Source organism: Apostichopus japonicus, chromosome 21 (genome assembly GCF_037975245.1).
Source record: "Apostichopus japonicus isolate 1M-3 chromosome 21, ASM3797524v1, whole genome shotgun sequence".
Classification (NCBI taxonomy): Eukaryota; Metazoa; Echinodermata; class Holothuroidea; order Aspidochirotida; family Stichopodidae; genus Apostichopus; species Apostichopus japonicus.
The window spans coordinates 8,898,276-8,913,064 of NC_092581.1; the positions used below are offsets into that span (position 1 = coordinate 8,898,276).

Below are 14,789 nucleotides of genomic sequence, written 5' to 3' on the forward strand. Positions count from 1 at the left end.
GTTGTGTACAAACGTGACCAAAAGGTGTCCTATCAAATCACCAATTTTCTGACGTTGAAGTGCTTAGGTCAACAAAGTTGGGATGTTCCATGCTGAAAATATATGTAAAACCTCCTAGCATAAAGAAACACTAAGTTACTATGGTTTAGGTCTTTCAAGTTTTTTCATGTTAATCGGCCAGACAAGAGGTACATGTACCATCCAACACGGTCTCTGATCTTAGGTTTTTATTAACAGCAGCATTTTTGAACAATCTTTCAGAGGTCATCAGATATAAGTTTAGTCACAATGCTTTTCAAAGACAAGAGCATCAATGACGCAGTATCTCAATACTGGAAGTTTTAATTTTGATTCCTAATTTCAAATCTTTGCTCTGTCTCTACAATTATCAATATCAATCATGGTACAACAAATATATAACTTGCATTTTTGCTACTTTGCCACGAATAGTCTCTGCAGGTTACACTTTATCCTGCTAGTCTTGCCTTTAGCGCTCATTGCCTGTTAGTCGAAAGAACGACGTTGCAAGGTTTAGTAATGTCATAGAATATTTAAGAACTTGTTTTTTATGTGGTATCCTTCATCTTGGGTCAGTCTCTGTTGGACTTTTTGGTCATATAGTTTGACGTCAATGACAACGGCCAAATTAGAAGAGGCGAACAACTCGACCATATTCTTGATGCCTGCCTTGAGAGCTAGGCCTATTGACCTACTGTATGTTACTGTAGACTGTAGTGGTGACTACCATCAAAACTGAGTCCACTTCTAGATATCAAAACAACCCACGTTTTTCCATCTCAATTTTTCTGACATGAAGATTTCATGGATTTATGACTTGGAAAAAATAATGTAAAAGAAGATTACAAGTTTTAATATGCAAGTGATGGGTGGCCTCCTCCTCCCCTAATAGCCACCTCAGTTCCTCTCCATTTTGTTATTTTATTTTAATTCTTTGTACATTTGATGTCAAACATTACAGGTTCAAAAGAAAGCTAAACATACTTCTTATAACCTTATACATCTTATATCCTTATAAATAAAACATAACCTTATACAATTTTTATAGTCTTATAAAAGTTGTGATGCTATCGCCGGCTCCTCTTTTATACGTACCCATCAAACAAACTCACCCTGGTCCTTCCTAGGAAAAGCTGTCTGAACACCAGTACAATGCTACTGTGGCTATCACTGAAAGCCTAATAGGTCTAGGGGGCCTAGGCCTATATATATTTTTTTAAATGCACTAGGCCTACAGTAAGTAGCCTTCAGAAATACAAGAATGTGTATACGTAATTATACAAAATACATGAAGGGCAATCAAACAAACTTATCATGGCCCTTGCTCTGAAAAGCTACCTGAACACCAGTACTATCCTTAAATGGATGTTACAAAAACGAAGGCCTAATATAAATTAAATGCACTACGTAGAAATCAGCAGTACAGAATGTGCATATGTAATTAGCATGCAATACACTAAACCTGGCGTACCTAACTACAGTACAGAAAATTGGTCGCGAGGGTAGCCATTTTCGTATATCTAACATGTAGCTGCCATGAGTCATAGCCAATCTGCTACAAAACAGACTTGGGGGCGGGGCTTAATCATCAAAAACGGACCTTTTTACTAAAAGTAGGGGCGGCAGCTCAGTGTTGTTTTAAGAAAGAAAAATCATTTAAACATCAAATAAAGCAAATAAAAGCCATAAAATGTCATATACAGGTAGTAAAATTCTTATCAATACCTACCTGTAAACAACAAATGAAAGTTTAAAATGTTAATAAAATATATAATACATAGGACCCTATCTTAGACGATACCACTGTTGAAAGACAATTCTATTCTATTCTCTTTCATAAAACATAAGTTTTGGAGCGTGTGCAAAAATGGGTTGTTTCAACTGTATTTCAGTCCAAATTGGCCCGATTTGGACATAAATCGGTGAAAAAGTCATAGAATGAGATAAAATTCTCGAATAAAAAATAGTAACTTTTGTTGGCCTATATGATATATGCTTGCTCTGAAAATTCCAGAGAAAAAGAACTTTATATGAAGACGCTGAAAATTTTTTAAGAGAAGAGAGAGTCCCACTTACTGTTACAATATCTCTATACATGTAATGTATTGAGATAAAAAAAGAAATGCACCCAATTACTGATCCAATCTTCATGCTATACTTAGCATGTTTTATTGTTATAATGTGACATTGGTGATACTGCCGGTTTTCCTTCTTTTACATATTAAAGGTTTCAACTGAAAAGGGTTGTTAGCCTCAAGCAATCCTACATATAGAATCAAAATATTTACCAAGTGTTGAATATAATTTGTGATCAATGGGTAAATGTCACAATGTCTTCTAAATTTTGCATAAGTCATCCAAAGGACACAGGTATGTTTATCTCAGTTAAATCAGCTCCTACAGTCAATAACAGAACTGGACAATTTCGAGTTCCCAGTGAAATGTGTGGCTGAGACTGGGATACTTGTATAAACCTATATAGTAGTGTGGCAGTCTACACTTTTCAGCAAATGCCAGTCCCAAGTTAATAAGATATGCCCTTTTGCATTCTTTGAAGTTGTTATACTAGTGTGGATTCCTTTCACTGTTGAGTACTGTAATTGGCCTGATGGTTCCTGTTCCAGAGAGACCGACATAAAATTCCTAAAAGAACCCTTAGATGGTGTTCAAAGTGTTGAAGTACAAACAATAAAGATAAAGAAAATAAGGCATATTAATGTTTCATTTTGTGTTACTACAAATGGAAGGGGGCAACTATGAGAGAGTGCAAGAGTGGTGAAGAGAGAAATAGGGGGGGGAGGGGAGGGGTGAGGGTAATTTTTCTAGGTTTTGTGTGTTGTTTTAACTTTTACTTTAGTTTGTAGGACTGTTTTTCAAGACCATTAGACTGAGGACTTGACAAATGGTAAGTAACAGGGAGGTGGGAAGGGGGGGGGTTGGGGGAATGACCATTTACAGTATGAGCTATGCCTAATAGGTGTAGTTTGAAAAGCTATTACCATAGTTACCTAATATTTACTCTTTATCCACAGATATATACTTTTTTATCTTGTCCAGAGATGTCAAAACAATATTTAGAAGGAATTAGATTGGCACGATCTATACATAAACTTAGTTTTGCAAGTTTTAAAGCATACAGGGAATATTAAATTGATCCAGTATCACATTGCAAAAGGCTATATCAGTGTAAACATGTATAGCAGTTTCCTATACTTGAACTATAGTGTTCAATGAGAACAAAAGTCCAGACCCTTCAAAATGGTAAACAGAATTTGAAGATGAAGTTATTCCCTGGCTTTGTATTAGATATGATTGGTCCATGGATATCATGATCAGGATCAGGATTCAAAAATTTCAGGAAGTCCTCATTTAGCCAAAGGTTTTGTTGCTTCAATAAATCGGAAGCAAACCCTTGTCTACTTCCATCTTACAACATGGGTTAAGTTAATGAAAATAAGATTTTGGTAAAGTTAAAATCTTCAAAATCTTTTTATTAAAGTGGGTGAGTTTATTGAAAATCCAATATTACCTTTTAAATCTGTCTGAACACCAAGTTGCTATATATGTTAACATTATTATTTTCATAAGATGAAGGGGGGGGGGTGGAGGGTCGGGAGCCATGGAGATTGGGAGGTAGAAGCAAGAGGTGGCTCAAGTCATCCTGTTACAGTCTTGACACGTATTCTGAGCCTCTACTCTGGGTTTTTCTTTTTTTCTATCAACTTGCATGGTTTTCCTTGTATTAATCTACACTTTTGAAAAGTTGAAAAGTATAATCAACAAACATTGTAATCAACATGTTTGAGACTCAAGTAGCAAATTTGGATGAAGGAAGAATGAAGAAACAAAACAATTCTCACCTGCATTGATAAGAAACAAAGAAGTAGTAATAAAGGCGACTTTGCAGATGCCACTGATGTCTTCGGCCAGGTAACCGCCACAGACTGGACCTATGATGAATCCCACGCTGGATATAGCGTTGAAACGACCAAACACTTTCGGTCTTTCAGCTTTCGGCGTTATCTCAGCCAGGTAAGCTTTGGCTGTCGAAGAGCTGTGTTTAAAAATACCTGAAGAAAAGAAAACGGATGCAAAAAAAGGACAGTTACTCTTTATAATTGTGACGAAATTAAATGACAGGTATTTTTTTTGGCGGCACAAAATCTGCCAATGTTTCTTATTTTCAGTAATTCCCTTGAAGAGCTGTGTTTAAAAATACCTGAAGAAAAATACGGATGCAAAAAAATAATTACTTTTTAAACTTGTGACAAAATAAATGATAGGTATTTTTGTTTCTGCAGCACAAAATCTGTAAATGTTTTCTTATTATCAGTAATTCCCTCAAAATTGCAACTCTTATTTGCTTATTAAGCATATAAGCAAGATATGAACAGAAATATGCAGAAGAATAAAGAAACAACATTCACCAGAAATGGAGCATTTATGAAAAGTTTGAAAATTGCAAGTCGAAAGAGAGTGCCATTTCTTCTCACTAGTTCCATTGGCACCAAATCAATCTATCACCATTTTAAAAAACTTTCATTGCAACCATAGTTTAGGATTACCACAACAAAAATTTTTCTGTTGTATCTTCATTATTTTGAAAACAAACCTTTCTCTATTGTATTGTTTGGAATATATTTTGAGGCGAAAAGATCATCACAACTCAATTCCACAACCTTCTAATCCTCCATCTTATTTCTTAATTGTTCATGCTTTCATGATTGTACATTTAACATGTTTGTGTATCCTTATTATGTGTCCTATTTATAAATTTTATAATTTATACTGGAATTAAGAAATTGAAATGAAATTGAACAATACAGCAGTATGTCCATATTTTAACCACAGACATGGAGTTTCTAAATAAAACATTGCAACAGAAACCCTTCAGGTTCAGTACTTATAAACTAAAGAGTTTGACAGAGAAATAAAAATAATTAAATACATTCGGCACTGGCAGAGTTTCCGATGATGCTTTTCTTGGAAATTTAATCAAATGAGCACTGTCTTACAATGACCAAATTAATTTCAGACTTTTCAAATTTCCATGGTTACTGAAATGCCCAAACTAGTGGCAATTTACCATATTACAATTCATTTTATAAGCTGTATTAGAGTGGGGTTGTAAATTTTGCGAACAAAGTCCATAAACCATGGATGTAATACTCACAAATAGTGATGAATTATACCAGGTGGTGTACATCCCCTTGCCTTCAACCCTACACGCACACGCAGACACACACAAAATAAATAGTAGTTATTAGCACAACTTTGCTTTGTTGACCTAATTAATAGAATAAATATGCCTCAGAATTAACCATTTCGCATCTAAACTTTTTAATTTTTTTTTGAGGGGAGGGGACCCCCAGTCGTTCCACCCCCCCCATGAGAAAGTCAGCTTCGATGACCTCAGGGTCAAACACTCTCCTTTTTCAAAACCTGAATCCACCCTTGATTAGTTATTAATCATTACATCAGTACAGAAATATCAGTACAGAAATATTTTGTGTCCCACAAATTTCATATATAATATTTTGTTTCATGTTCAATTCCTTGTGCCTAATGTCATCATTGCTGGTTTGATATTGGTGACTTTTAGGAACCAGATAATGTTGCCATGGGAACAAGCCGTTTGTCTTGTAGTTCAGAATAGTATAACTTGATTGTAGTCTGTGTAAGACGTTAAATGGAATATAAACGATACAAATCGTGACAGTTAAGTGATTTGACCACAATATAAATATCTTGATCCCAGAGTTTTTTTCTCATATTATAGGCAGTATGTAATTCGAGTAGTAAACAGTTCCTGCTCATGCAGATGCGATGATAAGAGTTATAATGCTGCCAACATATCACTGTCCCACTACACTACCATGCAGAACAGAAAATCCTTCCTTAAAGCTTCATTTTGACACAATCTGGTGATACCATACAGAGAGGCGACAGTAAAATCTGGTGATACCATAGGCTACAAGACAATCTGGTGATACCTTACAGAGAGGCTACAGGACAATCTGGTGATACTATACAGAGAGGCTACAATAACAATCTGGTGATACCATACAGAGAGGCTACAGCAACAATCTGGTGATACTATACAGAGAGGCTACAATAACAATCTGGTGATACTATATAGAGAGGCTACAATAACAATCTGGTGATACCTTACAGAGAGGCTACAGGACAATCTGGTGATACCATACAGAGAGGCTACAAAAACAATCTGGTGATACCATACAGAGAGGCTACATGATAATCTGGTGATACCATACAGAGAGGCTACAGGACAATCTGGTGATACCATACAGAGAGGCTACAGGACAATCTGGTGATACCATACAGAGAGGCTACAATAACAATCTGGTGATACTATACAGAGAGGCTACAGCAACAATCTGGTGATACTATACAGAGAGGCTACAATAACAATCTGGTGATACCATACAGAGAGGCTACAGTAAAATCTGGTGATATCATACAGAGAGGCTACAGGACAATCTGGTGATACTATACAGAGATGCTACATTAACAATCTGGTGATACTATATAGAGAGGCTATAGAACAATCTGGTGATACCATACAGAGAGGCTACATGATAATCTAGTGATATCATACCGAGAGGCTACAGTAACAATCTGGTGATACTATACAGAGAGGCTACAGTAACAATCTGGTGATACTATATAGAGAGGCTATAGAACAATCTGGTGATACCATACAGAGAGGCTACATGATAATCTAGTGATATCATACCGAGAGGCTACAGTAACAATCTGGTGATACTATACAGAGAGGCTACAGTAACAATCTGGTGATACTATATAGAGAGGCTACAATAACAATCTGGTGATACCATACAGAGAGGCTACATGACAATCTGGTGATACCATACAGAGAGGCTACATGACAATCTGGTGATACTATACAGAGAGGCTACAGGACAATCTGGTGATACCATACCGAGAGGATACAATAACAATCTGGTGATACCATACAGAGAGGCTACATGACAATCTGGTGATACTATACAGAGAGGCTACAGTAACAATCTGGTGATACTATATAGAGAGGCTACAATAACAATCTGGTGATACCATACAGAGAGGCTACATGACAAATGCATGTGAATATTTTATCTGTTACTTTAGTACATACGTACTTTGAAAATGCAACAGGATTGATGAAAAAAGGCCAAACTGGAAATGATTTTACCAATGAAAAAAAATCAAGCACATAACATTAAATGTATGATACATATATCTATTAACTGGGTAGTAAGTTGCATACCACATAGATCTATGGGTTATATTGAAGTGTATCCAATAATGTGTAAACATAACATGACTAGGTTCAATTGAGATTGGCTGATACCATGAGGCTGTTAACTTGGGAAACATAACCGTGCCTTAAGGGGTAGAATGGTGGTGTCATGAAGCTACTAACTGAAGAAAAACAAAACCTCACTTAATAAGGGGTTGACTGGTGGAATAATGACATTGCTAACTGAAGAAAGAAGTCCTTCCTCAAAGGGGTTGACTGATGGTAGGTACCATGAGGCTGCTAACTGAAGAGACAAAAACCATTTCCTTCAGGGACGGACTGGTGGTATCACGTAACTACAGTATAACCCTTCCGCAAGGGACTGATTGTAGTTAGCATGAGACTACTAACCTGAGATGACTCTTGAGATGACTAGGATGATAAGATTGGTGGACAAGCCTCTAATAGCGTAGCCTACAGCAGAAAACACTAAACACCAGAGTAAGATTCTTCTTCTCCCAATCACATCACTTAGCTTTCCCTGGATAAAAACAAAAGAAATAAACAAATATATCTATATATATAAATGTCACTGCAGTTTTGCCCTTTAGTTTAACAATCCAAAACAATATTGCATTTTGCTTAAACCATTAATAATTACAAATATTTGATGTAAATGATGCTACTTTTATGGGTGGTTTTGGTCTGTGGATTTCCTCACATTATTAAAAGTTACCTTAAAAAATAATATCCTCTTACTTCACAAAGTTAACATCCCCAGTCCTAATAATGCTTCCCTCTTTTCCTTTTGGAAGAGAAATGATAATTGTTGGATATTTCCATCTGGTAGCATACTAGAATTGCATTCACTCTTAATGTTATCCCTTTCTGTTTGTCTGTTGTTTCCAAAACTGTTTAAAATGAATTTCCAGTGAGCTTTCTGTTATTGAATTGCTTGAATTCTTTGCTCTCTTTTAAACACTTTTATGACTTTCTTTACTACTTAAAAGTTTGTTTACTATGCTTGTAGTTTTGTATGGACTCGGGGCACTAGAATATTTAACTGTTTGAATTAAGTTTATTAATGATACATGGTTGAAATTATTTCATCACATTATTCATTATTGCTACTTTTTTCCTTCTTTTAAACACTTTTATGACTTTTCTTTATATTCTTCTGCTAATTAAAAGTTTGTTTACTCTGGCATTTCTTTTTTTCTGGACTCAGTACACTAGAATATTTAACTGTGGAAATATTTAAGAGGGTTTGAAATGACGGAGCAGTAACTGTTCGACGCTTTAGGTAATTTCTGTTGGCGTTGTGGTCAAGTGGTTAAGGCAGTGGACTTGTGATCTAAGGATTACAGGTTCAAGCCCTGGCCAGATCATTGAGTTGTGTCCTTGGGCAAGGCACTTTATCTCCATTGCCTCTCTTCACCCAGGTGTATAAATGGGGACTTACGAGGTAACTTCTAAATATAGTTGCGTGCGCCGGTTTGTGGCTGCACCCTACGGGAAGTCCCTCATGGGACACGTGGCTGTAGTGCACTGTGGTGCCCCAGGAGAGATTGTTTGAATTGTGCACACATTGGTGTGTAGGTGTGACAAGTAACCAATGACCAGGGTTAAGTACAGCGCCACAAGACTTTATTGTAAGTTGCGCTATATAAGTACTGTTAATTATTATTATTATTATTATCTCATTAATTTTGTGTATATGCTTAAAATATTTGTTGATATTTTCAAAGTTAGTTGTCTGCTGCTCATTAATTTTCTTTGTTAAATCTTTCTTGTGATTTTTTGCTTTGTTTGTGCTTTGAATGAACTCTTTATTACACTTTTTCAGCAACATCAAAAATCAGTATTAAATTTGAATTGATACAGTATGATGGGATACTTTGGCAGATTAGAGCTTCCAGAAAAGTACTTCTAGGAGGTTTTTGAAATGAATTCTAAGTAGATCTGCTCAGATTATATAAGTAAGTGAAGAATATAAAAGAAGCAATATTCAAGGTGTCTATATGTACATCATGTAAAATGACCCCATAGAGTAGTTTTGGCTTGGTTTTTCCATGGTTTCAGTGTTTATAATAATCAGTTCAATTCTTAACTAACTTTGTTAAACCTTCTAATGCCTGAATGCCATTTCCAGGGAATCCTTTATCCCGTATCGCGTGGCAAAATGCTGTGCTGCCTGTACAAGATGTGCAAGCTGCTATACAAGTGTGAAGATGTATACAGCAGTTTTACTACATGGGAACTACTGTATAGCATTCAATTAGAGGAAAGATTCAGACCAGGCTCAAAAAAGGTACAACAAAATTTGTACACTCAATTTTTCCATGATTTCTGATTTAGGAAGCTATTAGCAGAATTACTGAAGAAATAGAAGACTTAAACTTTTGAGAGCACCAGTTTTTCTGTGATCACCATTGACTGTACAGTTACTTGTTCTTATACTTCCAGTGGAAAAGAACATGGAGACATTATATTTCTTGAATGGATTTGTTTGGCTCTTATAAGATAACAGATGATTGGGGTTTGGGATATTTCCAGTTGACTGAAAACGTGTAGTACATGATATCTTACCACAATGGGCCCTGAGACAAACTGTAACCCCCCATAGACAGAACCTGTGAAAGAAAAAAAAACACATACAAACAATGAAAACCAATAAAAAGGAGAGGAATAGAAATGAAAATGGAGCTGATAGTATTGCACAAATTGTATGAGGGTGTGTGCTTTACGTTCATAAGAATAAAAGACATCAAAATGCAAGTCCAATCCCCTTGGTAGCAACTGCAAAAGATAAATAAATAATAAACAAACAATCACTTGAATTAAACATAAATTTATACACATGTCTCAAGACTCAAATTTTATATCAATTATAATGTGTCATACCAGAAACCTTCTGGAAATGCATAGAATCCCCACCCCCTGCACCTCACCCACACACACTCTTGTTGTAAATAGCACATATGAACAGCAGCATTCAGTCTGATAATAAAACTAAGTTTACGTACAACTTGAGGATAAATCGAATCATTCTATGTAACAAAACACATTCTTATCGGATGACTTTATACAAAGTTTGTTATTGTCTAAGGAAACAGAAAAAAAAAGAAACTAAAATAAAACTGAGTGCTAGTAACATTTCTATAGCTGTTCTGGTTTATAAGACATTAATATGCTATATCTCTTGAATGCTCCTTTAAGCCTAAATTTATTATTGCAGTGGCTCCTCAGTTCAGACCTTAATGTTAATTAATGCTACTCCATTGTTCTATAAATTCTAATAACTTGAGCATATGTTGTTCGTATAACTTCACATTAATGACAGAGCACCCTTGCATGATATTCAACACCACTTGTCCATGACAAAGTTGTAACATCTTCAAAACATGTAATTTGAGGCCATAAAAGTCTAAATGATTTTCATTAAGTATTATTGTTGCTTCTGAGGATTTGACCTTTGTATTAAACTACATAGTCCAGCCACTTCAACTGATGCAAACTCAGCTGTTTAAAGGATCATTTCTCACAAATTAAAAGTGCTTGAAAAATTCAACCTGGACTGATTGAACTGGCTTTAAATTGCTTAAAACATATATACTGTATCAAAATTAATTATCTACTTGAAGTTATTCTTCTAGGATTTACAGGTCTTACCGATTAAGCCAACTAGAGATGGCGAGGCTCCTAAACTGGTAGCATGTCTAGAGAGTAAAGGAATGATGATGCTGACACCAAACAAATCCTGCAGGTTAATTTAAATCATGCAGATATTAATATTGGCAGTAAACTGCTGGGAAACAAAATGTAAGGGCTTGACAATGGAACTGTAAGGAAATCAATGAAACACAAGGACAATATTTTTACGTTGTGGCTATTCGCACGAACGTAATCGTGCGAATACAATTGACTATTTGCACACATGTAACTTGATCAATCAGCGCTTGTGGTTGATGTAACCAATGAACTGTCCTGATATGTGCTGGCCGGGAGGGGTGAACAGGACATCGATGGACCATAACACAGCAGTGCATGACAATGGAACAGGAATTTGATAACTATGGGGATTTCCAGGGTTATGTTCAAAGGATATCTGCGGATACTTTATCTATTTTTGTAATGAAGGATTCCAAAACCGTTGAAGCAGCAAACAAGCGACTAGATGAATTAAATTCATCATATTCCTTACGCATTTTAAGAAAGTTTGCAACAAATCTTTTCTGAAATATTCCAACAAAATCTTTAATTATTACTCCGAATTTTCCCAGAATTGATCACATCTCTGATTTCTCTCATATTTTACAGATTTGGCTATTGATTTTGAAAAAGATAACCATTTTTTGAGAATCAGCAAATTTTCATCAACCAAAATCTTGAGGGGAGGGGGCGAGGGGGGGCAAATCGACCGTGCACACCCCAACACTGGTGTTGGGGCCATGGTTTACCTTCCCCGCCTACTCAATACGAACACGTTCGTGCGAATATAAATGTTTATTGGCAGTGCTTTTCTAATCACTACATGGCTACTTATACCCACATACACGTTCGTGCGAACAACAATCCTTATTGGTACGCCTTCGTGTGCGTAGTCACTGTCTATATAAGCACGAGCATGTTCGTGCGAATATCGATGCTTATTGGTACGTCAACGTAACAATAGCGGTTGTTATTGGCACGTGCACGTGCGAATAGACACGACCATATTTTTATTTACTAATTAGTTCAATCTAAGTAAGAGATTAGCTATTGCAGATTATGATGGACTTATGGGGAAACATTATGCCTTCTAGAAATCTTAGGCAAAACTTGGGCTTAAGCTATTGTAAGTTTGGTTTTGTTCAACAAGTTTGGCTGACACCTTAATTTTCAGGCTCATTTTCATATTACGTTTCTCCTCAATTGTCAATACTCAAAGGCCATCATTGAAAATTATAGAGTAGCTAGGGTACATGTCTAAAAGATTATCAAATATTCATAACACACAGAGGCCTGAGTTTGTTATTAGCTAACCGAACATTTCCTGTGAAGGAAATTGCTTCAAAGATTGTAGAGGTCGGGTGAGAGAGAGAGACTCGAGACAGTCAAAGAGCACACAACACAACCGATGTCAGAGCTGAACTGACTTGTATTTTCCTTGTACCACACCCACTGTACTGATCAGTGGCGGAGCTAGGGGTATTGGTCAAGGGGGCGAGAATAGTCTTTAGGGGCGCTTTCGACACTATCTAAGCGGAGCGCCATCACAGGTTGGCGCGGAGCGTACAGAAATTTTTTGAGTAAAGATACTCCCTAGATCGCCGGAAATGACCCTTTCCGGGCCTTTCTAATTTGCAGATAAACGAAGAATAAATAGGTATCATCGCCATTTGTGATTACTCGGAAGTTTATATGGGTGTTGAAAGTACATGCGCTTCATCACAATCCCTGTGGTATCTTTGTGGGTGCTCATGTTTCGTAGCCCTGACACAATGACTGTTGTGCCTATTAGGTATTTTGGACCTGTAAATGCCAACAATACCACATCTTGTCAGAAAATTACACACCAACAAAATATGACAAATGTCAATATGTAGATGAGAGCGCAATAAAAAAGTCAATAATCACGAATAATTAAAAAGTGGTAAAAGCTGAAAAGGGCCCCAGCAGTCCATTTGAGTCCGTCAGGGGGGGGCATCCGCCCCCCCCCCCTCGACTGTATGGACGCTCCGCCACATGGTACTGTTCTAGTACCACCTCTGCATTCCATCTAGCCATTACAACATGGCACAAGAACAATAGATGATTACATAATGATTACATAACTAGCATACTTCCACATACCTCTACATCCTCCCCCTCTTAAGTACGAGCCCCATACACATTCAGCATCTACATTTCTCGATAGATTTTAGTTGATCAACATGTGCAACCCTTTGCTCTGTAGTTCCCTCACCCTGTATTACAAAATTCACAGGTGATAACTGAGTCTTCACGACATAAGGGCCTCTCCACTTGGGAACAAGCTTAGCAGAAAAGGCTTTGCTTAGGTTTGACAGTGGATGTGACTTCAATAATACCCTGTCACCCAACTTAAGTTTAACCTCCTGCCTTTTCTTATCATACCCTATTTTATTCTTCTTTGTCTGTCGTCTCATGTTCTCCCTGGCTAACGTAAACATTTTCTATCCCTCACCCCCTTAATTCTCCACCTTGGTTTTCCACCACCCACTCCCCTGGTCCTCTAATTCTACAACCCAGGAACAACTCAGATGGAGAGAACTCAGTAGAGTCATGCCGGTGATGTAGAGGTATGTGGAAGTATGCTAGTTTTGTAATCATCTATTATGTAATCATCTATTGTTCTCGTGCCTTGTTGTAATGGCTAGATGGAATGCTCGAGGTGGTACTAGAACAGTACAGTGGGTGTGGTACAAGGAAAATACAAGTCAGTTCAGCTCTGACATCGGTTGTGTTGTGTGCTCTTTGACTGTCTCGAGTCTCTCTCTCTCTCACCTGACCTCTACAAGATGAACATAAAAGAAACTTGTATCACTTTGAGCTTGAGTGATCATTAATACCTGACATTTTAGCATATTGGAGGGCAATTTCAGTTTAAGTGTTCTATTCTCTTTATCTTCATAAAGGTGAAAGGGATTGCTAACATTTTACAAAATATACAAATTTAACAAATTTGATGATCAATTTGTTATATAATTTGGTAAGAAGCATGGAAAAATGGAACAAAAAGAGGAGAAACAGATTTTAACTAGAAAAATTGTCACTCAAGTGCAGTGATGACTGTACACCACCATACATGAAATCCAGGGACAATTATGGGGCTTTTAATTTGGGGACAGTCCCCCAAATTTGGAGACGTCTGGTCACCTTTCGTTAATCCATCTATGCCCAGTAGAAGCTACAGTTCTAACATGAATTAAATTTTGTACAAGTCAATTTGTCTAGATTTGACAGCAAGCACATTGACTTTTAATGCAAATGGTTTTTCAAATGTATTTTAAGCACAAACATGTGAGAGATGACGACTTTCCCACAACCCCAAACGAAATTTGGAATCGACTTTCCCTCACCCGGTGGACCTGCAGCAAAAACACGGGTCTAGGAGCTGCTCTTCACTTTACTCAAGCCCCATATTCTGGAAGCGCTGTAGAGTGTAGACCCCTCTCTCTTTTCCTAACTTAGCCTAACGTTACACCCTGACTCCTGAGTGGGTAAGTTAAGTTAGCCGCCTACCAAAAATCCCACAACATACAGACAATTAGTTAAATAATGTCGCTTCTTCGGCTCTATCGGTTTATTTTCTGCAGCTGCATCCATTTTATTATCATTGCCGTCTCGTTGACAGCAAATACAGATGAGAATTCACGTTTCCGGGACTAAATCGTTCAAATATCTTTCACACGAGCAGCCCTCTAAATTTAAGACATATTGTATTAACCACTTGTACCTGTTGTGCGAAATTAAGGTGACAAACACGTCAGTTGTGTATTCAGCT

At 36.9% G+C, this 14,789-nt stretch overlaps 1 protein-coding gene across 3 annotated transcripts in view; it reads right to left on the reverse strand.

The window, feature by feature from the left end:
• Window positions 1–14,735, reverse strand: part of LOC139963295 (major facilitator superfamily domain-containing protein 9-like) — a 36,759-nt gene extending 22,024 nt beyond the window's left edge. For all 3 annotated transcript variants that reach the window (XR_011791543.1, XM_071963971.1, XM_071963970.1), the window contains exons 1-5: window positions 14,528–14,735; window positions 10,955–11,042; window positions 9,872–9,915; window positions 7,694–7,823; window positions 3,879–4,088 (exon numbers count right to left, since the gene is read on the reverse strand). Coding sequence is in view for 2 of the 3 variants with exons in the window: in XM_071963971.1 (XP_071820072.1) it covers window positions 3,879–4,088; window positions 7,694–7,823; window positions 9,872–9,915; window positions 10,955–11,042; window positions 14,528–14,611 (556 nt within the window). In the remaining variant the exon portion in view is untranslated. The remainder of the gene's footprint in view (window positions 1–3,878; window positions 4,089–7,693; window positions 7,824–9,871; window positions 9,916–10,954; window positions 11,043–14,527) is intronic.
• Between the last annotated feature and the right edge of the window lie 54 nt (window positions 14,736–14,789).